Source organism: Stegodyphus dumicola, chromosome 9 (assembly GCF_044657685.1).
Source record: "Stegodyphus dumicola isolate Sdum_Otavi_A_Nest chromosome 9, ASM4465768v1".
Taxonomy (NCBI): Eukaryota; Metazoa; Arthropoda; class Arachnida; order Araneae; family Eresidae; genus Stegodyphus; species Stegodyphus dumicola.
The window spans coordinates 152,905,301-152,930,779 of NC_140776.1; the positions used below are offsets into that span (position 1 = coordinate 152,905,301).

Below are 25,479 nucleotides of genomic sequence, written 5' to 3' on the forward strand. Positions count from 1 at the left end.
TAATTTTTTTAAATACAGACCTGGAAAGCCTGGCTTAGAAATATGCAGAAGTTCATACAAATATGTGATAAATGAAAACAGTGAAACAGCAAACAATAATGCTTCAGATGTCACTGAAATGTATCCATATGTGTTCAATGGGAGTGAAATCCACTGACAAAGAAGAAAGTACTTGACTCTTTATATACAGTCATTTTACATGAGACTCTGAATGCACAAACTATACATAACATAACAAACAATTTGATAATATGACACAAGACAAACTTACAGTTTATACTACAATAATAGCAATAAAAAAAACATTTAATGGATGAAAAAATACAGGAAAATATATAAAAAAGCACAATGTAGCTTTGAAAATAAAATTTAATTCAGGAATGTATATTAAACTATAATATACTTTTTATGAAACAAAGACTTTTAATCTATTATACGTATATATGCAATTTTCAATACCTGTTAAAAGCTTGCTATGGTTATATCCACGCTTTTTTTGAACTGCAAGACAGAGTTTCACAATAAAGAAGACTACTAGTAATAGCAGATTTCCCCACCATATGACAGGATTTCCTAATAAATAAATTCGAAGCTGCTGACCGGAAAAAAATTGTCCCTAGAATGCAAAAAATTTATATTTAACAAATCATTTTTATAAGCATTACCAAGTGCACATCACATAATACTTTTTTTTTAATAAATAGAATAAACCAATGCAAATGCATCTGCGCAAACATTAGCTCAACTAGTGGTAACAAATTCTAAGAAACCTAATGAAAACTATATCATGCCTATGATTTCAAAGTTAAAAAAAAAAAAAAAAAAAGGTATTTCTTTTCGCATTGGGTGGACTAGAAAAGTAGTTCTTAAGTGATGTTAATTAAAAACAGCTTTAATTAAGTAGTACTGATCAGGCAATATGAAATAATTTTATGTATAAATTAAAAAAATGTTCTACAGTAAAATTTCACATCCAAGTGGCTTAATCAAAATGAGCGACAGAAAATTCTGAAAAAGTCATCTTCACTACTGTATGCTTAGTGAATTTCATATCTATGCAACAACAGCTACCAAAAGCATTTGTATTTTTATTCCCAAATGCATTAGATGTGCACAACAGTGGTTCACCAAATTCTAGTTAAGGGTTTTTTTATCTCAGGCCTCTTATTCATGGAAACTAATGAAGCTGAATAATGACCAGCTACACTTAGTTAATAAAGCAGACCCTCATCAAAGTACTGCAGAATTATTCTGCAGCAATACAAAGAACACTATTGATATGTGTTTTTGACATCAAAGAGTTTATTCACAAGGCATTTGTTCTATAAGAGCAACTCACAAATGAGATGCTTTGCTATTGAGTTCTGAGGCATCTTGGAAAACATATTTGCCAGAAATGTACTAAGATTAGAAAAAGGAATCTGGATGTTGCAATATGATAACGCATCAGCTTGTTCTTGTTGTTCGTAAATTCTTGACTCTCATTTTTAACTCCTGTTCCCTAAAACACAGATATTAAGCTCAAGAAGAAAAAATTTGAGATGACAGATGAAATTAAGCTTCTAAGGGTTATGGGCGTATAATTCCACATAGAAGGATTGCTTTACAATTCGTTACATATGAAAATTTCTGCCAGCTCCTGAAGTATCTGATTTAGGGTTGGACGCATTTTAGAGGAAAAAAAGGAGTAGAGGTTCAAAGTGAAAGAGTCATTTTGGAATGATAATCAAGAAAACACATCTTAATCATAACGTTTTGGTGCACAAATCAATTATACTCAGAGGGATTAGAAAATAGCACAGCATATATTGTAGAAATTGATAAAACATGGTTTCCATGGATGCTTCCCAGCATTAAAATCATACTAAGATAGACACATCAATTAGCGGGAGACTATTTTGAAGGAGATGAAGTCAGTAAGTATTTAATACATTAACCATTAAATAAATAATACAGGTTTATGAACTTACTCTCAAATTAATAGGCCACTGCCATGGTCTTGAAGTTACTTCTCCTTCTTTGGGTTTCAATCCAGAATTTCCCTGGAAGTAACTCAGTCAGTCAAAAAAGAAATTCAGTTAAATAAATTAATAAAACAAAATTTTATGGAACATAATTAATAAAATATAATTAAAGAAAAATATTTATGAAACATAATTAAAGACAAATATTTAATTCATTAAAAAATAAGAGCATTCTTCAAAAAATTAATTTAAACATAACAAATATGCATATCACCTGAAACATAACAGCATGAGATTCTAAGAATCTTTCCAAAAAACTTGGTGCATATACTTCAAAACTGACATTAGGCACTATAGATAAACAAATATGCAAAAGTTAATTACTTTTTAAAATGACTTGGAATTTTAATAAGCAGAAAGGTATGGTCAGAAAGATCTGGAGAGAGGGAGGAACAACCTGATTAAAATACACTTATAAAAAATTCATTTCCATGTAAAGTATCAGAACTATATATATACATTTAGCACTGCAGTTACTAGAAGAAAATCATAATAATCAACAAACAAAAATAAAAGTAATCGTTTTCTCTCTTAAAATGAAACATAACTTAAAATTCAAATTATTTTTAGATTTTTATATATACTCATGGTCTTAAAGAGAAAAATGGGTACTTTTCCGTTTTGCCGGCGCAAGCGATAAAGTCGCCAATAATGGTACAACCGATGCCAAACGGAATATTCTCGCTGGTAACCTTTTACGCCTCATTTTCAAAACAAGGCGCAGCTTTTTCTTATCAGATTGATTGTTTCTTTCAATACTGGCATATAATTACATAGAATTTTTATCAGATAGTTCAATTTTATGTCTAAGGCCATTTTCGGTAATTAAGTCAATTAGGATGCAATCACAGTGCTTACCCGAAGCCGAAAATATAGAAAAGGTAAAGTCAAGGGTTAAATTCATCGATTCTAATGAGAATGCATTAGCGAAGTAAAGCACTGAAGTTTTGCATAATTTCTGAGTAAGCTATTCGTACGAATTGAAATATTTCTTGCATTTAAACTTGTGTTCCAAATTAAGATTTAACTTGAAATTAATGTAGATAATTACTGAGAGCATTAGACTTTTGTAGAGTAGTTTACGTGAGATGAGATCGCTTGGGGTCACGTGATATGAACCGGCGAATCAGGATGTTGAACCATAGTAAATTCTTATATTAATGTCTTTTTACAAATTTATTGTCTTTATTTATTGGCTTTTTATAAAATTTTAAGCGATATTAAAATGTTTATGCCTTCAAAAAAAGATTTCTTAGAACTAACATTTTTTAAATATTTTTTATGTGTATACTGTATGTTGTCGCCAATAAAGTCTGCTTGGCGAGATTTGCGCCGGCGAAACGGAAAAGTACCGAAAAATGTTTACATTCCTATACTTTTAAAAGCAATGTAGCAGATTTTATATATATATATATAAAGCATTATTTAACCTTACTCTCCAATGAATTCATATAATAAAATAAAATTTCTGATGAGTATTTTAAAAATTTTGGATAGTTTTCAAAAAATTTCTAAATACAGATAATTGCATAATATCCTTATTAAAATACTGATTTTATATCTGGAATTAGATCTCTAATCTTTTTTTTAACAAAACTTTACAATTTTGTAACAATATACCCTTTTTAGTAATAAATAATAGAGTGCAAATAAACTAATTATATTCGAAAAGTAAGATAAAATGTTACCCATAATGTGCTACAGAAGAAAGCTATCTATCACCATTTAAAAAAGAAAAAATTCTGAATTTATAAAAATACAGATTTTAAAGCAGTTTATTTGTTAATTAAGCAAATACTATGTAAAATAAATATACTACTCCATATTAAATTAAAAAGTTTTATAGTGTTTTGGTTAAACATTATAAACAGTAAATCATTTTACATTAATTAAGAATTAAACACTTGCAGAGAAAGAGAAAACTGGAGAGAGGGGGGAACCAATTGAATTAAAATACACTTATAAAAAATTCATTTGCATGTAAAGTATCAGAACTATATATATACATTTAGCATTGCAGTTACTAGAAGAAAATCATAATAATCAACAAACAAAAATAAAAGTAATTGTTTTCTCTTAAAATGAAATATAACTTAAAATTCAAATTATTTTTATATTTTTCAGACAGTTAAGTGTAGCTGACAAGCACACTGTAAATATACATATATCTACTGTGTGCAATAATTTGCTGAAATCTGAGTTACATGTAAAGAAATCCTGGATGAGAATTCAAAATACTATATTTACAGAGGTCATCATCCCCAAAACCAACTTCCATTTGAATGATCTTACAATTTGTTATCAACAATATCAACTAATGTTTTTGTAAATGTATTTGTACTGATTTTTTTTTTTTACTTTAGGTACAATATTTATTTTTCCTGTCAGCAGCTTCGAATTTATTTATTAGGAAATCCTGTCATATAGTTGAAAAATAGGTTAATCATAAACCATCTTTGTAAAACTAATGTAGAATTTATACTCCTTTTACATAAATTGTAATGAAAAGATTTCAAGTTAGGAAAAGGCAAGATAACATTTTTATTAACATTTTAACATTTTCAAAATTATGCTGCTACAAGACTTGTTAATTACAGAAAAAATACCAAGAAAAGTAATATATATTAAAATGAAAAAAAGGGGGGAAGAAAGAATTTATATAAAAATATTGCTAAGCCAGAATGTCATGAAATATTTTAGTGTAAAAATACTTAAGATATAATGTTTGTTTCCATTTTCATTGATATACTTATGCAAATTGCTATATTTTACAATAATATTATTTAAATCAAATTTTTAATAGAGACTAGTGCATTTTTAAGAAAAGATGCATATTGGTTTGCAAACTAAGCTTAAAAAACTCTATACAATACATTAATCACATAATTATGGAATTTTTTGCAATTATTATTATATTAATATAAAAAAAACAAAAATTTGAATATAAATCATTATACTGGAAGATTGCAAATATTCAGGCAAGTCCATAGTCAACTAAAAAGAGGTTAACAATAATTGGCTTAAATCAATAACACCTTGGAAGATTAGCATTAATAAATCAAACTCACATTTTGGGAAATAGTTATCTTCTATATTCCAAAAGTTGTTAGAATCTCTCACATTTGGATTACATGTGACTTCCATCTGTTCATACCCCCTGAAAATAGACCCATATTATATATGCACATTAAACTTGTTAATATATAAATAATATCAAATCTTCATGGTTTGAAATTCTTTCACTTTGCCACAGTCACATACTTCAGATTTTCAAAATTAACAAGGTGCTAAAGATAAATCAGTAAATTTCAAAAAAAAAAAAAAAAAAAAAAAAAAAAAAAAAAAAAAAAAAATATTTGAAATTATACTATAAAGCAAGATTATACTCATATTTTACAATCATTTAGACTATTCATTATCCATAAAACTAAAAGTGCACAATTTACACTACAGTAAAAACAAATATTTATTGCAGCAATGTCATATAGCAATACAGTTATAAACAGAAAAACCCAACCTATAAACAAAAATAATAAAGACATACCTGCATTTGCTGTTATTAAATATTATATTGGTTAGTTAAGAAATGAATGCTAATGAAATAGCTCCCATTGCAGTTGCTTTAAACATAGATCTGGAGATCAACATTTTGTTGACTTCAAAAATTTCACAAAAAATATTATTTAATGTATTACTTGAACAATTGCTTTACAAGCATTGGCTGATTTATTATGCAAGCTCTTTTTTGGGGGAAGGGTTAATGTTTGTTTTAATCTTTTACTCTGACTTATTTTTTAAATTTTACATTGTCTATAGAAACTTTGGCTTATTACATAAGCATACTTGCCAACCTATGACACTCAAAAATCAGGAGATTTTTTTAAGAAATCAGGAGATTTTTCGCAATGTTAAAAAGACTTTTTAAATGATAAAAATATGGTTTTTAATAATGAATTAACTTTAAATAGTAACTAATCCTTAAATGCAAGCAACACAAAAATACCTTACGCATAAAAAAAACATTTTTATTACTTGCATCGTTTAAGGGGGGGGGAGAAGGGAATTTTAGTTTAGAAAATTAGGAAGTTAGAAAGAAACTTCCTAATTTTGTTCACTGCCATTGCCACGTAGGCCTGCTTTCGCTAAGAAAAGTTTTTTTAATGTGTCATCACTAATATTAGATCTAAATTTAGTCCTTGTTTACGCAACAACACTGAAAATGCTCTCACACTCTGCACTACTATGGGGAACTGTCAAGATGGCCAACACAATTCTAGACAGTTGACTATATTTTAAAATTCCATCAGCACCTTTCAGTTTTCCAATTAAACTCCACTGGATGTCAATCCTAGCTGATTTTATAACTTCATTCAAGTTTTCTAATTGTAAACTGCTGTTATGCAGCTGTTGGAACTGTTTCAATTTTTCCTTCTTTTAGAACTCCTTTCAAGATAATAATAAATATCAACAATGTGTTCATCCACATTTATTGGTAAAGAAGCTGCCCCTTTTTCAGCTGCTAAATTTAAGAGGTGACAGGTGCACCTCATAATCTGCAAATCTGAATTTTCCTTTCTTAAGATGATTGCAACACCAGTCTTCAAGCCTACCAATACTGGTGCATTATCGGCACCAAGTGCTAAGCAATTATCCAGAGGGCCTGCATTTTCTTTTAAAGTTTAATAATTAACTGTGGTATATTAAAGTTTGTCAAATGTCCTTCTAAAATGGGGACAGAAAGTAAACTGAACTCAATTTCTGAAGAATCTGGATTAAAAAAAGAAACAACAATTGGATACAGTTTTGAATCAGTATCATTGCTTCCATCCGTAAAGAGGCAGAACGGAGCTGTTTTGTGCAATCAATAACTGAAGATTTATTTTTCAAACCCATTTCTTTAACAATTTTACCTGTTTTGGTTCTTGCACTTGAGTATTTCTTAGAAATTTCACTATCGGGAAACATTTTTCTAAATAAAGCTGCAGCGCGATCCGATGCATTCAGTGGCAGGTTGTGCTCCAGTAAAAAGGCAGAGAACAGACATTCTGCATTAATAAGTTTTTTGTCCTTTGCTTTCATTTTTTTAAAAAACAACTCATGTTATCCTTGTGTTTTTGTGTTCGCACATGTTTGAGAACATCCGCCCTTCCACATTGCGAATTCGAAAAATCGCAACGACAGGCGGTGCACATCGCAAATTTATTACATTTCCTTGAGGAAATAATGGAAGGAAAATCAACTGTACGATTTTTGAAACGTACACGAGTATTTCATTCTTGCAGACATAACAACAGATGATAATTTCTAAAACTATTTCCCGAAGGCACGTGCACTCACACAACTCAGCACAAATTGAACGAAATAACTAAAGAACATCCAAATAACAGCTTGCCTTGTCCTCATTGGCTAATATATGCCAGATGAGACGCAGTGGAGTTCGATGCCCATTGGAGAACAGGAGAACGATGTTTCTCACAAAGCAGAAGTTATCTGATTCTTAAGATTTTGTTTTAGATATAATCTAGAGAAAATTCAATTGCTTTTAGACGTCCAAAATCACTTTTGTTCATATAACAAAGTATTAAGCCAAGTTCCATAAAAATCGTGAGAAATTTTAAAAATAAGAAAAAGTCAGGAGAAATATATTGTAAATCGGGTTGGCGGGAGATCGGTCAAAAATCGGGAGTCTCCCGCCTAAATCGGGAGAGTTGGCAACTCTGCATAAGGAATGGATCAAACACGGGATTGTAATTTTTCTGACTTTTCCAATTACTGATAATTCAGTAAAACTGCCATTTAAAACTTGTTCCAAATAATTTGTCAGTACAGTTTTTTCAAAAAAAGAAAATATGAGAACAAATAATGCAAAACAGATGTTTTATTCAAAACTTATGAGGCCCTACAAAAACAAATGTACGAAAATAAATTATACCCTGAACATAAAATATAATATGATACAACATAAGTGTAAAAAATAATTGAAAATAGTTTGTGATAAGTTAAAAAGTTATTTATACACTTTAAAACTTTTTTACCATGAAAACATTGATAAAAATTGATTTAGATATATTATAGACTTACGTATTATCCTGCAAACCATAAACTGTAACAAAACAGTGTAATTTTTTTGCCATTTGTGAATAAGTGTGATGTAACAACACATTCATATTTGAAACATCTCTGACTGATTCTCGATAAACCACATTTTGTTTTATGAACAAGGCTATACATTAACTGTTATTGCTACATTTTTCCTGTTCGCATTAAAAAAAAAATAAATAAAAAATAAAAAAGATTAAAATTTGGAACCTTTTTTCAACAGAACAGCAAACAGAGGATTTAAAAAAAAATTATTTCATCCTACCATAAAAAAAAGTGTGCCTTAATGAGCATCATATGGTCAGTTAAATAAGGAAGACAAAATAATAGATTCGAATAATTACATACAGGAAGTTTTTGTTCATAAGGTTCTAAACAGAGTTGCTAATAAAATCAAAGGGCGTAACAAAACTGTAAAAATTGATGACATCTCTTTATTTAATAAACTGTTTATTAAATATTGACTGTTTATTAAATAAAGAGGTGTCAGTTCCTTCAGAATTTCACAGGAATGATTTGTGCAACTTTGGCGAGATCTCCGCCAACTTTCATAATTTGATGGTAGCCAACTTTCATGGTCAATGGAATAATACATAAGTACCAATTAAATAATTTTATTTACACACTCTTTTAACAATTAGGCACATAAAAACATGATTCATCAAAACTGTAGTTTAGTGCACTCAAAAATCTAACTTTTGTATAATACGATATGTGACCCACACACAAAGAAAAAATGAGACTAAGTGTGTAGCTTGAAAAAAATAGTAGAGTTGACAACAACTGTTTCGGTGATGTCATCCCACACACCTCCTCTAACCATGAGGCCAGTTTTGACTTAACCAATCACACCAGTTTGGAGTACTGCATCATTGAATGAACATGTGCAACTGTATTCTGCCGGAAAAAATGTCTAATGTAAAAACCGAACAGCGAATCGATATCAAGTTTATTGTGAAACTTAAGAAATAAGCCATGAAATCATTTCAAATGTTAACTGAGGCTTATGGAGATGAAACTTTGTCTTGCAAATGTGTGTTTGAATGAATAAGCGGGTTTAGGGGGAAGGGACAGAGCACACATGTCAAAATCAAAATTCAAGGCAATGTTAATTGTCTTTTTTGACATTAACGGAATTGTAATGATTGAGAGGGTTCTCAGTGGTTAGACAGTTAATCAACACTACTACACTGAAGTACTAAAGAGACTTTGTGAAAAAATTAGGAGGGGGGGGGAATAAAATAAAAAATAAATTTTAAATTACATCCAAAGGGGCCTTTTTTATCATTTTATGTGTTACCTTTATTTATTAAATATCATGTTCTTTGCACTTAAACCATAAAATTTAGTTCAACAGCAATGTCTCAAAATAATTTTTAAATGAGCATATCTTTAGAATTTCCGATACACAGTTCCGCACGCTGGAGATAAAAGAGTCCCCCCCCCTGTAGAGTGTTGCCATTGCTCGCTTTTAAATTGTTGAGTTTGTCACTCAAAAATTTGTTAACATTTTACAAAATATGAAATTGATAATAAAACAAATTCCAAATTTGGTCTTCTACCTGCCCATATTCGTAGGAAGATTACATCATTCAAAATTTGATGGCTTTATGTACCGTTGTTTTATCAGAATGCAAGAAATATACATACATTGACGCAGATTTTCCATTAATTAATTTCTTCAAATATAATGCAGGAGTCTAACATTTGGTGGCAACAGTTTGAAAAGTGATTCAATACAAAATTGCAAAATGAAAACAATAGTCTTTCAGGGACATAGCCCCTTTGAACTAAAATAGCCACAGTTGTCTGATCAGCAAAAACATTACTGTGATGAGGTATCCTCCTTATTCACCTTATTTGGCTCCATACAACTTTTTTTTTTTATTTCTTAAAGTTAAATCTTGCTTAAAGGGAAGCCATTTTACCTCAGTTGAAGAGGTTCAGGCAAAAACGGAGAATCTCCTGAAGGCCTTCCAAAGACCTCGTTCTAGAATTGTTACCAGCAATGGCAGAACTGAAGGCAGGAAGTGTGTGAATGCTGAAGAGGACTACTTTGAAGGTGAGAACTGATTCTGTAAGTACAATGATTTATTGGACCAATCTCTCTTTTTTTTTTTTTTTTTTTTTTTTTGTGTGTGTGACACCTCGTATAAGTCAGCTGCTTAAAAAATTCTCTTGGTTACTATATTTGTCAGTCTGGGAGTCATTAACATATCAAATGGTAATAAACTTCCTCCACAATTTTATTGTCATTGTTAAAGTACTTCAACCCTTTTTCAAATACTTAATTTTTTATTTACTTATTTGACAAAGTTTATTGCTCATTAGATGTAATGCTTTTGGTCTTTTTTAGAAACTAAGGATTTTCCTTCACTAATAATGCAGCAGATGTTGATAGGGTTGGGCAAAGGAAATTTTCAAAATTGGTATCACAAGGTATCACAAGGCATTTATTGTAATTCAACAGCATCTGTTTTGTTCCAATATACACATTCAAATAATTTTTCTTGTTAACTTTTCGACAACAGAAGTTTTACTGGATTTATTAAAAATTTTATAATTATCATTTCAGTTTTTAACATCAGGATAAAAAATATATTGCAGAACATCAGAAAAAGCAGTCTGTCTTCCTTTTATATGATAATTCAAAGCATTCTTTACTTTGTTGCTCAAAATTATGCTTTAATTTGTAAATTTATTAAGCATTAATTTCAGTATATTGTCACTGATATATAAATTAATGTACTTTAAAAAAGGCATTTCCATATCAAGTTTTATCACTTGCAAAAACTAACATTGTACTACAAAAACATATCAAGTTCATTGCCTGCAAATAGATTTCAAAATAATGGGAATTTTTCTTATGACACTTATGACAGAAATGAAAACATATTGACTACACATATGCATGTTAGTTGCAAAATTACTGGTAAACATTTCAGGCTATTTTCTGCAATTTACGAATACTTTACTTAGAAACAACAGGTTCGGAATGCGAAATGATGATTACTATAATTAATACTTTGCGTGTGTGCATTTTCAAAATTGATAAAATTATACTGAAATCTAGACTAACCTAAAGTTGCCTCTTGCCTAATTTTGCAAGTTCTGAAATATTATTCCCATATTTTATCAACATCTCTTTTCATATAGTTAGCATACAATTTCAGTCTCATATAGGAAAATATATAGAATCAAAATGTATGAGAAATATAAAAAAGTGTGCAAGACAAATTCTTTTTGAATTTTTTCTTGTAGTTTCATGGTTCTAGGGAAAAAAATCACAGGAAAAATGAACACAGGAAAAAAGTCCACACAGAAATCCGCCCATGTAGAAAAAAGCTCACATGGAAAAATGCTCACTTAGAAATGTGCTCACACGGAAAAAAGCTCACATGGAAATAAGCCCACTGATAAATAAAATACGTAGAAATATCCTTACATTAATCAATCTTGAACATCGTACATATACTTGAATTGTTTAAAGAAAAATGATTTGATCATTTGAAAAAAATTATTGGACGAATGCTCACATAAACATTTTCAGGGGTGGTATATAAAAGAATGAAAACTAAACTAAATTTTGCATGTACTATAATATTTTATACTACTGCCCCTGTATGACATTTTTATTCCTTTAACTCCGAACAGTTAATTTTTGTTTTTTTTACTCTATTTTTTACTATCTTTTACTTATTTTGCATAGTTTTGATAGGTATCTATAGAAATTACTGTTTGAATGTAGTTATTTAAGTTTGGAGCCAAAAAAGTTCTAGAAGACCACAGTTTCCAATTGAAGTGTGGATTCATTATGATGCAGCCTTCGAAAAATCTCCTAAAACCACAAATTATTACGAAAGCTTTCATGAAGTACTAAATTCATTATTTAATTGTATCCATCCCATTATGTGGTTTTTATTTGATGGACTCATAAAAGATTTAGCAAGTCAACGTTTATTATTAGCTATTGTAAATACATGGTGTACTGAAGTAAAAAAAAAAAAGAAAGAATGAAAACTTATATTTGCTAATCGCGAATCATGTAAAAAACTATGATGAAACTGATGATAAAATTAAATATTTACATATATTAGCTAATATTCAGCACATTTATGTATTCATAACTTTTTAAAATATATATTTGTGATTTATATATCATAAGGTACTTTCGTAATTTAAATAAAATAATTATTTATGTTTTCTTATTCTTATAAATGTTTATATTATAAAATGTGTAACTTATATTTAATATTATTTTATTTTTTTAACAATTAAAATTGTAATAATTTTTCACTTATATTCTGTTCCATTTTCTTCCTTCTTTCTCTCCTTTTCCTAATTCAAAACAACCCATTTGTTAATCTTATATAGTAACTGAATCTACACATAAGTTTTACAGTTTTTGATATATATATATATATATACCATAGATGATTTGGTAATTTAAATATTTTTTCTATGAACAATTCATATAGATGTACGATATTCAAATCGATTAATTAATCTGACTGATTAATCTAAGGATATTTCTACATATTTTATTTATGAGTGGGCTTATTTCCGTGTGAGCATATATCTATGTGAGCATATTTCTAAGTGAGCATTTTTTCCATGTGAGCTTTTTTCTATGTGGGCATATCTCTGTGTCGGCATTTTTCCCGTGAGCATTTATACCTGTGAGCATTTTTCCTGTGGGCATTTTTTTGGTCACCTAGTTTCATAGTTATTTACATACAGCAGTGCAGATTTATAGTAAAACACACAAAATAAATTCTGATATTATACACTATTTTATTTTTTATATCATAATTAAAGTACTGTTTAAAATTTCTTCAAAATATTTAAACTGTTCTCCAATGTCTACCTTTTTATTAAAAAAAAAAAAAAAAAAAAAAAAGGCTTAAGCATTGTAACTCACCATTTAGGTAGCTGCTTGGAGTGAGAATGCAGAGCACACCCAGTTAAATAATGAATAATTCTAAATTTACTTGTTACAGTAGCAACTGTTACTCTTTCATCTATGCCAACTATTTCAAGTCTCCACACATCATTGGCATCTCCAGTTCCATTCTATTAAAAAAAATTAAACATGTATTATAGGCAGCAATTTACATAAGGAATATATTTTTCTGTGCTACTTTGTCGAATCTTTTATTCAGTGGGTTGCTAATATTTTGATGTGACAACATGCATCTTCACTACAATACTCTGTGAAATGAAAAATTAACATAGTAGTCAACATCAAAGTAACTATTTTCAGAGCTACACCATTTGTTTATATGTCCATTATACACAACATCCACAAAAATGAATATTATCTCAGTGGAAAGTTAACAGTACTAACCAATTTATATGTTATTTTGCATAAAATTATTTTAAATAAATAAATTTTTACTTTTGCTGAATAAATAATTTTTTATTTATAATAATGCTGTTTATCTGCACTTCATATCTGAAAGTATTTCATTTGATTTTTCATGATTCGGGATAAAATCTGAAAAGGACCTAATATGAGAATTTGTGTGAAATTCCTTCTTTTTTTCGGGGGGGGGGAAGCAGTTTAGAATTTGTTCAACATGTAATCCATTTTTTTTTCATTAAAATTGTTCTGTAAAATATTATGCATAAAATAATTTTCAGATATTAGAAAACTGCTATACATGAAGAACATGGAAAAAAAAATAGATATATATTAATTTTACACATGCTCTCAAGCTAATTATACTTTATGAAGTAGATAATTAATTTTAGACCTCTAAATTACTTTTTTAATATATATTAAAAATTTACATTTACTATGACATTTAAAAATAAGATACACAATATAATATTAATAAATTCAGAAGTAACAATAACAATAAATTATTTACTGCCATCTGAAACATATATTTTAGCATATTTCAGAAAACAGCCCTTAAGTATATTATGTAAAGCACAGCTTTAAATGCTGCCCAGACGGTATAGTTATTAGGGAAGTTAACTGTGATCAAAGGGCCCAGGTTCGAATCACGGAGAAGGCATGGTTCTAACTGTCCAGCCCTTCATAGCAGTCGAAGGTGGCACACCCATTAGGTGCCTCATAATAACGTGACTACCACGTCTGGCCTTAGATGTGGCCAAGGCAAAGATGAGTGAGCACCCGCCATTGGGGGTGGGGTGCTTTCGTGCAGTTAAAATCATAGAGTTGCTGTCTCAGCGAGAAATGGCAAATAATCAATCTGTTAGACGACATCTGGATGCTTTTACCCGAGGTCGAATCATTGGGAAGTTGGAGGAAGGCCGCAGCGTGATAAGTGTGGCTGCAGAGTTCGGAATTGCTCACAGCATCGTTTCACAACTTTGGAGACAATTTCAAACTACAGGAACAGCTATCTGGGGGTTTAGTAGTGGTCGTCCACGAGGAACCACACCCGCAGATGACCGGTATATTGCCTTACAGGCCAGAAGAAACAGGCAGCAGACAGCGAGAGAAATCGTTAGACACATGACACAGGTGACTGGACAACCGATATCGCGTTTTACCGTGGCCAGAAGACTGCACGGTGGTGGTCTGTTTGCAAGACGCCCTGTACGATGTGTACCTCTAATGCCTGCCCATCGGAGAAGGTGTTCTCTGTGGTGTAATTGTTGCAACAGCTGCCTCAATTCTGTTTCTTAGGTCAATTAGGTCAGCTGGTAGTGGAAGCACATATACACGATCCTTTATGAACCCCCACAGGTAGAAATCACATAAATCTCTCACTCGCTCAACACTCTCTCCACTAACTCTTGGTCGTACTATACTCTTCACTTTGCAAAGCCAGCCAATATTTTCAAACTTACAATAACATCTCCGGATGTTATTATCACTTGGGGGCTCACATCTAAACTTAATCTGGAATGCACGTTGCAAGTAACGACAGATCCGGTCTTTGCAAACTGAAGAACACAAAAAGCTTTCTGTTCATTAGTCGCCATTTTTGCTACTAGCACTTTCTGGCACATGCGTGTACCAACAAATAGAACTGTTTGAGTTGCTCTTTCATTTTATGTATTAATTATGATTTTTAAGTTTTACATAATAAATGCTACAAAGTATTAAAACTCTTATATTCATTTAGAAACATCCTATAGTGTGAAGACCTGTACACGTATTTTTGTGGAAAGTTTCAGAACTGTGAAGTGTTTCTTTTGGTAAAATAAGTTTTATCAAGCTATTATCAATTCTGTGTGTATTCAATTTACCACAAACCTGTATGCATGCTACAATATGTTGCAGCGCCTGTCGGGTTTCAATTTATGAAATATGCAGTTTCACTTGACTAAAATTCATTATCTACACTCATGTCCATAAATTAAGGATAATGCAAAATCAGGCAAAGGAAGAGTTAGAAGCAAAACAAATTTGACTTATTTGTAAAGCTTATTTATTAAACAAAAGGTAAAGAGAGAAAAAAAAAAAAAAAAAAAAAAAAAAAAAAAAAAAAAAAAAAAAAAAACCTATATGTTTGATATTATTAAAAAAAATAGCGATTTTTTCCACCCTGAAGCAAATTACAAAAAACACCTATTTACAAAAAACCAATATTACATGGTTGGTATGATTGTTAATACATTGTATGTCTCCCAGACGATGCAATACAGTCCGTACAACGCCTAGGCATGCTGAGTATCAAATTATCGATTTGATCTTGGGGGATATTACATCACTCAAAAAGCAATGGTCTCCGAAGGTCCAGTTGACGGGCTGCAACTCGTCAGCCAAGCATGTCCCACACGTGCTCTACTGGATTCAAGTCTGGTGAGAATGCTGGCCAGTCCATACGGGCGATATCCTCCGATTGAAGGCATTCGCTTACGATGTTTGCACGGTGAGAACGGACGTTGTCATTCATAACAAAAATTATGAGCCCATGGCGCCCCGAAACAAATGTACATGTTGTTCCAGAATGACGTCCCAACAGAATTGGCTTGTCATGGTTAGAATTTGAACATGCAGGTCAGTTCTGGAACCCAGAATAAATCCACCCCAAATGAGCACTCCTGAACCACCGTAACAGTATCGTTCAACGATGTTTTCTTGGTGGTAACGGGTACCTGGAGCTCTCCATATGAAAGTCCGGCAAGAATCAGACTGCAAGCTAAACCTGAACTCACAGGAAAACATCACACAAGCCCACTGTTGCGGTGTCCACAATGCATGCTCTCTACTCCAGGCTAACCGCAGGCGATAGTGGGTTGCAGTAAGGTCTATGAGCATATAGACCAATTTGCCCTAAGCGTCTGTACACGGTCTGCCTTGAAATTGTCATACCAGTGGCTGAAGAGAGCTGATGAGACAGGTCTGAGGCTGTGCTGCGCCTGTTTCTTTTGGCAGTAACTGCCAAATACCGGTCCTCATTTGGCGTTGTAACTCTGGGGCGACCTGTGCTGTAATGTCTACTCATATTACCATCATCTTGGAATTATTGCCAAAGCCTCTGGACATGACACTGGGCAATTCCAAGTTCGTCTGATACTTCCAGTTAGGTACGCCTACTTCCAGATGGCCGATAATTCTACCACGTAAAAAATCATCCACATGCGTCCTTTGTGTCATAACTATTCAGTTATTGCACTGAAATGCTTATAAAGCACATGCGATCAATTTTACTTCTTTGCCTGTATTCCTTATATATCACTCTCTTACACTCTCATCATTGTGACGTACTATTGGTGTCATCCGGTTACTTCCTGAAATTTGCATATGATTCTTGAAGATGTGTGTAGTGATTTTACAGGTGATATATTTATTTTAGAGTTCGATTTCCATGTGACTCTGAATTATCCTTAATTTATGGACATGAGTGTAGATGAAGTACTGCATATAAATTACACTTTCTTTTACATCCAAGAAAACTTCAGCATACAAAACACAGTTAATGCTCTTAATAATTATCATTTGTTAGAGCAAACACTTCCTTATAACAAGCAATATAAAAAGTCTCCAACTGATAACAGCATATTAAATCAAGTAATCAAGTAACTCATTACAATAATGTTTTCCTGCACAAAAGCAAAAGTTGTCAAAAACAACAATAAAAAATATCTAAAATCCTAATTATATCTTTTGAATAATACTGATTATAATACTACTAAGCATCAATGAACTGCCTAACAGAATTTTAATTACTATATTTGTAGAGAAAATTAAAAGCTTTTGGAAGCAAAACTAAAAATCTGAATTTCTATGTGCACAAATATTCAATAACAGAAATTAAAAGCTTTGGCTCTAAAATTATCTAAATTATTACAGAATCACATTAAGATCAGACAGTTTGATCAATAAGATTTTTCTAGCAAATGAATAATATTTGTGGTTGTAATATCAAGATTGTAAAACTAAATTTTATGGATTCCTTCAAAGCAGGTATATGCAGTATAACTTCCCAACAACCTAATTTGAGCACATATTTCTAAATTAAAGGAAAATAAAACTTTTTATTTGCACTCTCTGTCTATATATACATCATGCCCACAAAAGTTCTTACCCAGCCTTTATTTTTGCAACCATTGCTCGTATACACATAATTCTAGTTCTAAATGATGCAATAATTCATGTTTTCATATATTTTAATCTAAAGAAATTAATTTTGTAATTAAAATTTAACATACAAAATTTACCTTTCTGCAATCCCTTTATAAGGAAAATTTTGTACTCATTATAAAAAATAAAATGATTGAGGTATTTGGTATTAAATTTGTTGATTATGTTTAAAGGCCACATAAAAACTTTATAGTGAAATGTCTGTATGCATATTTAACTAAAGAAAAAAAGATTCTGATGTGGCCACCACATGACTTCCTTGTATGTCCTATTAAATTATATGCATTACTTTCACAGTCGTTGGTTGTAGTCATATACTTCCCCTTGCAGAAGCATTGTAATTGATGAAAATATTCATGTTTTGGCAATTTCAAAAAAAGAAAAAAAAAAAAAAAACTTTTTTTTTTTTTTTTTGACAATTAATGAAATCTAACATTTAATGTGGTTTCTCTCCTATGTTTGTATTCATTATGAAAAATAAAAATACAAAAAGTATGACTCCTGTACAACAAAAACTGACTAGGATATTTCATTTTAAAAATGTGCAATTTTTTATCGCATTTTCAACCTCCCTTGAGAGATCTGTTAAGCCTGGGCAAGGGAGTTCAGTATATATATATATAAACTTTAGATAATGTTGATTGCAATAAAAAAGATAAGTGCATAATTAGATGTATAGCAAGTTCATATACAAAATTTCAATGTTCTTCTCCTAATCATTTTTGAGTTATGCAAGATACATATATACGCACAGACATAATGAAAAATTCTGTTTTGAATCCATTTCTGAAAAAGAGTTCTTTATTCTGCTCGTATGTACAGACATCATGCAAAAAATTAGTGAAAATGGAGTTGGGAATGGTCAAAATGGATATTTCCATTGAAATATGATACTCAGAGTTTTTTGTAATTACAATACTTTCTTTACTTCATACAAGTAATAAAATATCAGGTTAGAAAAGATTTCTGATGTTGAGATTAAATGACAAGCATTTCTATGGAGACTACTGTGAAAAAGTATTGATCAATATTTTTTTTCTAATTGGAGATCTTGTTGACAGAATCTTATAGAATTTGTCTTCTAGAAAACACTAGCAGGCTTCTGTATTGGCACACTGATGACTCGTACTATTATTTGAACTATTTAAAAATGAAAACTATTTGAGGATTAAGAAATTTTTTGTATGAATATCAGTTTGTGATCCTAAAGTAATAAAACTTCATGAGACTATTAATAACATACTTTGAAAATTTATAAATTACTTGCATGAAAATTATTTTGGCACAATGATGTTGTAGTTGCTTATGCTCACTTGTCCGACGTAATCAGCCCAAGCCTGTGAAATTTATTGCGGCAAGGAGTGCAAGATTACACCTGTCGTTGGTAACAGCCTGGAGCAACTAACAGGTGACAGTGCGATATGGCTCAGTTCCAGCCCCAATTTTGATGGACAGAACCCTAAGGGAACAGGTCCGAGGGTCTCCCGTCCCTCTCCCCTTCCACCAAACCACACAAGAGGAGTTTCGGCTTGCCACATATTTAGAATGCCACCATGCCACACTGACATGATACATTTACAAACATCCATGCCTTTTTCGAGATTCAAACCTGGGCCCTTCACCATAGCAGTCAGTGACGCTAACCACTATACTGGTTGGAGGGCGGCATAATGATACTTATGCATTATTTCGTTGATGTAAATTTCGTCAACAGTTATCAATCACCAACCATTAAGGTTAAATTCTAAATGAAGTGAGTCATCTATAATTGGCTCTAATTTGCACTATTTGGCCGGTTGATGGATAATACGCAAGTACCTCAAAGCACTAACAAATCGCAAAAAAGCATCAATGAATTGCATTTAAGGGAGAACAAAAGAAACAAGTTTGAATTTTTAAAATTTATTTATTAACAGATTTCTGAATGTAAATTGAATGTAACATAAAAAAATCACAGATTTTGAAATTAGATATCTTAGTCAATATTTGTCATACAGGAGTCAAATCCTTTGCAATTTATTTTTTATAAGGTTAAAATTTTTCTAAATATATTTAGAGGGACCAGTAGAATGCATAGTTAATTTTGTGAACTTCAGAAAATTGATTTCTATAAATTTAAAAATGTCCAAAATATGTTTCTATAAATTTAACAATGCCAAAATAAATTATATCTTCTATAAATAATGGTTGCAAAATTAAGACTTAGCAAGGACTTTCATGGACATGGTGTATATATATGTACAGATAAAGAGGAAAACAAAAAATATTATTAAAATTGCCTAACTATTAAATCTTAAATTTAATATAAAATCAAAGTGTTAAGATAAAAAATAATAAAAACACACATTTTTAACTTACTTCACCATAGCATGATACTTGCTGATGTCGTTTAGTAATAGGTGCTACTTCTTTATGGCTGTGTAAATTTCGTCTTGTCCTGGACATGGAGAAAAGATATATTTAAGTTTTTGATTTTGCCATTCAAGCATTTAAGGATAAAAGATCAATTGTAGTAAATTTCTGAAGCCATATGGCATTAGTAAATTTCTAAATAAAATACAAGGATATGTTCTTCCTTATGTTTAACATCTAATATAATTACATGCCCTGAGCAATATAGCTAGAGCATTTTATTGAAAGCATATGGAGCATTTTATTGAAAAATAAATCATACCTTTGCAACGTGGTTTTCCTCATGTGTAACAAGTATACGAGCCAGTCTCCCTTAGAAAGTCCTCCACGTAGGCATCCCTCCCTTTAGGCAGATAGCCCTCATGTGCTTTGCCATACTTAAATAATCCAAATCCATACCTTCAACGGGGCACTATGATTTACAGAACATCCTAAGTTATTCACTAATTAATAGATCAAAATATCTTCCCAGTGTTTGAGAAGGAAAAAGGGGGGAAAAGTGCTATTTCATTCAATGACTCATAAATTCACTAACAGATAACACAGATGGTTTTGCTTAGGATGATTTGCTTCCTGCATACTGCTCACCTCAATACGTGGGTACATCTCTTAGCTTCCAGAATTTCAAGTCTATTGATGAATTCATTTTTGTGCATTATGGATCATGTCTTCCATCCTGAGAAAGATGCAATACCAACACAAGGGATCTCCATTTCACAAATTCCTCACATGATACAGTAATATTTTATTGCAGCAGTATTCTATTGTTATTCTTATTGAACAGAATTAGTTTTTATCAACAGAAAGCATGCAGCTTAAGAATATCAAAATAAATAATTGTCTTGGAAATCATTAGAGACTGGTTGATTTAACTAGAGAAAAGTCCACTAGGAATATCTATAAAAGAAGAGATGTTTTCATGGAGGACATTTTTAGGGAAATTGCCTTGTATTTACATTATGCTTGCAGAAAAACCAAAAATGCCTATGTAGTGAGCCCATTCACTGAAATTTTATTCTATGTTGAACTATCAGCATTCAGCAGTCTTATCGCCTTGGCCACTGTTGGGCTTTCTCGGTAAAGAAGAGAGTGTCTATCATGTGGTAATTTACTTATCACGTGGCCTTATAATATCTATTATTCTATCATTAATTTTGGACACTCAATAACTTACTTGATATCTAAATTATTTTTACATGCATAAACTTACTTTCAAAAAATGCTCCACTGTTTCAGCTTAAAGCTTAACTGCTTTATAAAGTGCATACAGAAATATACAATCCAATATGTACCACAGTTAAAAAGAAATGCTATGGTATTCTTGAATGAACATTCTGAAGAACATAGCTGCAGGCAAATTAATTACAAATAAATCTCTTAGATTAAAATCAAACACGAGATATTAACACATACAGTTTGTATTACCTAATTCATATTTAGAAGATTTTTCGAAATTTTGAAGAACATTGCTACAGATCATTCAATAATAGCTTAATTTTTTGATCAAAATAATATGAAGTATTTACATACATATTTCCTGACAGATGATTTATTATCATATGTGAATTTAATAGTTTACAACTTACACATATGTTACCTGCAAAGTTTGAAATCCATCATAGTATATAATGCCTAAAACTAGTTGGCAATGTATGAAACGATTAATATCTCACACATTTCCTAGGCATTCTATAAAATGCTAAATGAGAAACCGGCAGAGCAATGAAATACATCTCCGATTCATTTCAAATATCACACGTATTTCAGTTCATTCAATATTTCCACATTCCATTTTTGATACCTTTTATGTGTGTTTAAAGGAAACGAGTGATGCACTTGCTTGTGAAATGTGCTGTCAAAAAATACATACCTTATGTGGCCATTCTAGTAAAGATGATGAAATAGATATTTTGTGCACTCTGTTTCAAAACTGAAAATTCTACTGAAGGTAAAATAAATTCTAAAATCAATCTGGAAATACAAGCTAAAAAATGAAAATGAATTCAGAAAAACAATTTCCTACTTCTTCTTTGGGAACTACTGTGCAAGTTCCTATTCTTCACTTTGTCTAGGGGGAAGGTGATTTATGCAATATATTGGCATATTTTATATACTATAGAATGACGGTGTTTCATACTTTGCCTAAATAGCATTTGTCATTCTATAGAATGCCTAGGGAAACGTTGCCTAAAAACATCTGCTGACATTCTATACAATGCCTAGGCATTCAATAGAATGTCATCGTTTCATACTTTGCTGATAACATATATATACATTAAACCAATAAAAGACATTTAATTAATAATTATTTGTTTATTTATTTCCTTGAATTTTATTGTGAATTAAATTTTAAGCTCCTTGCAGAGCAATGATGATTGAAATGCATATTAATCATCTGGTTATATATTTTCCCAGTTATATTTTCTATGTGGAATAAATGAAAAGCAAACAGCAATAAACTAAAGAAATTTTAGAAAACTAATGCTACTTTGATTTTTCAGACTTCAGATCACTGAAATATAATATTTAGTAAGTTTTAAATTTTCTTGCTACACTTTAATGTAAATTTGTTACAATTAAGACGTCACCTTTTAATTACATTTTTATGATTTTAAGTTTTGTATGTGTGATCTCCCTATTATAAGCGTTGACACTTTTTGTGGATGTAATTCAATTACATTATGCAGTACAGAAAATACACAACTCACACTCAGTAAAATGATAAACTTAACATATATGCATTTTAATGTATAAAGGATAGCACATTTTGATTTTGCTTGGACTAAAAAAAAAAAATTAAATGCTTGAATTCATGCAATAATTAAAGTGCCTAAAAACTATAATAACTACAGCAAACATCACTCCCTGAAGCTTTTTCTGTGAAAATTTATTTAAAGACTAAATATCAGGAAAAGAATAGCCTCAGCTTACACTACATGTTCTAATCGTATGAGATCTCCATTTTTAACAAGTTCTACTGGAGCTTCTGCTGAAGAATCAGGTTCAGAATCAAATTTCTTAATCAACCACTTATTATTTTCATCTTTATGAGAATAAGCTGTAACCTACAAAGGAAACAAAACTAAATTTAGCTAAAGTAAATATTTAAATCATTTATCTGATTAAGGATTAATATGTACAAATATAAATTAAGATATATAAAATCAACCAAATCAAAAATTTCTGATGCAAATAAAAATGTTTTTTATAAATTAAAACTATTCATGAAGCATTTTTTAACATATATTATTACTTTTGAAATACAAACTAGTATATTAAAAGTCATAGAAATTCACCTGCTGTTGTCTTGCTCCAATCCCTTCTGGATAGAGATGCCAATGTGAATGAAGATAACCACCTCCGGTTCTGTGATTTTTTAAAGTCACAATTGCACCATAAGCTACATCTTTAAAATAAATAAATAAATAAAAATATGAAAGGGTCCAGTTTTAAAACTCATTCAAAAGGATTTGTTAAGGTTTTTATGTTCTCACTGAGTTCGCAGTCTACCAGTCTGTTGTTACACTCACTCCTACTACCTTTTTTTTTTTTTTTTTCCCCTTTTTAGGCTATATTATCAAGCATAATTTTCTTTGCACTTACACCATATTTAATTCAACAGCTAAATTTTAAAAGCAGCATAGAAGTATACGTTTAGAATTCCTGATGCAGTGTTAAGTGTTGGTGTACATTTTTCTGTCATTTTCAGTCTTTTGTTCAGTTCATCACATCAATTTTCAGTTTTTTTTCTACAAAACTTCTTTCTTTTCTGGTTCTACAAAACTTTTTGTCCTTTTATTAATTACGTTTTGTGCGTTTATTTTATTAATTAAATATCACATTCTTGGCAATTATGCCTCACAAAATTCAGTTCAACACCAAAATCACAAAATATTTAAAACCAGCATATCTTTAGAATTTCCAATACAGAGTCTTGCACACTGGGGGGGAAAATGTTTTTTTTTTTTTTTTTTTTCCGTACAGTATTGCCACTGCTCATTTTGAAATCATAAAGTTTGTTAGTCAAAAATTCATTAATGTTTTACAAAATATGAAACAGATAATAAAACAAATTCAAAATTCAGGCTTTGAGGTACCATGTTCGGGTGGAGGACTACGTTATTCAAAATTTGATGACTCTAGGTACCGTTGTTTTCTCACAATGTGAGAAACATGCATATATTCATGCAGATTCTTCATAATTTAATTTCTTTAAATATAATACAGAGTGATAATATATGGTAGCAATAATCTGAAAAATGATATACAGTACAAAGTCTTTAATCCGGACTCGGCGGGACTTCGGCGATTCTGGATTAGGGTTTTTCTGGATTATAGATCATCAATTTAAATCTGGTAAGATGGCATGCAGAAATTATAAAATTAAAAATATGAAACCGTAATTTATGAAATAAGGAGCAATTATGATCTAAAGGGTATCAAAATTTACAAAAAAAAAAAAAAAAAAAAAAAAAAGCTTAATATTTATTTGTTTACTTTATTAAACATTTCTTTCAATGTAAGTTGCTTTGTTTTATGTCCTAATACTTTCTCTTTAATTTTATAAATAGACATAATTTCTTGTTCAGTTACAAAGTTCCGCTGTTCAAGTCCTGTAATTGCTGTGTCAAGAATACCGACTAATTTGTCAATAGAAATTTTTTCGTTCTCAATAACCTCTCTGTCACTTTCTTCACTATTGGAAGCAGTACATCGAAACATGCTTTCGCTTCGTAGATCTTTTGGCAGCTCCAGAATTGGAAACTCTGTTTGACATAATCGAAAGTTCAAGCTTACTTTTTATAAAATTGCTCTAACAGTCTGCAATAAATAATCCAATTAGAAGATTAAGGAACAACACAATCTGCAACATTAACTGAAATAGATAATTAGATAATTTTAGCTTAGCTTATACCGTTCGTTATACATTAAATGTGCATGCATAAACGTATTATGCGCATGCGAAAACGCATGCGCAGAAAGTTTGTAGCTTTGAGGTCCGGATTATAGATCAATCCTGATTATGGAGGATTAAAGATTTTGTACTGTACTGTTTATTGTGATTCAATGGAAAATGCTGCATTGAGACTCATATCCTATTCAGGACTAATATACTTTAGGATAACAACAGGCTGATAATTTATTATTAATGCATCTACAAAAAGAAACTGATTGATATAGAATTTTAATAATTCATACAATAAAAATAAAAAAATAAAAAAATTAAAATGTCTTTATACAAGAACATTTCATTCAAAAATAATTATAAAACAATAAAACATCATAAATGCAATTAATCAAAATTAATCAAAATTCTGAAAAAGGCTTATTTTAGTATAACAAGGGTTTATGTTTTATTATCTATAGATATTTTCT

General features: G+C 30.6%; 1 protein-coding gene across 2 annotated transcripts in view; it reads right to left on the minus strand.

Moving 5' to 3' along the window:
* tw (Protein O-mannosyl-transferase 2) overlaps nucleotides 1-25,479 on the minus strand; it is a 68,997-nt gene that overhangs the window by 19,011 nt on the left and 24,507 nt on the right. For both annotated transcript variants that reach the window (XM_035357201.2, XM_035357202.2), the window contains exons 10-17: nucleotides 23,400-23,509; nucleotides 23,035-23,168; nucleotides 20,050-20,128; nucleotides 13,045-13,196; nucleotides 5,093-5,181; nucleotides 2,239-2,315; nucleotides 1,971-2,042; nucleotides 460-616 (exon numbers count right to left, since the gene is read on the minus strand). In XM_035357201.2, coding sequence (XP_035213092.1) covers nucleotides 460-616; nucleotides 1,971-2,042; nucleotides 2,239-2,315; nucleotides 5,093-5,181; nucleotides 13,045-13,196; nucleotides 20,050-20,128; nucleotides 23,035-23,168; nucleotides 23,400-23,509 — 870 coding nt within the window. The remainder of the gene's footprint in view (nucleotides 1-459; nucleotides 617-1,970; nucleotides 2,043-2,238; nucleotides 2,316-5,092; nucleotides 5,182-13,044; nucleotides 13,197-20,049; nucleotides 20,129-23,034; nucleotides 23,169-23,399; nucleotides 23,510-25,479) is intronic.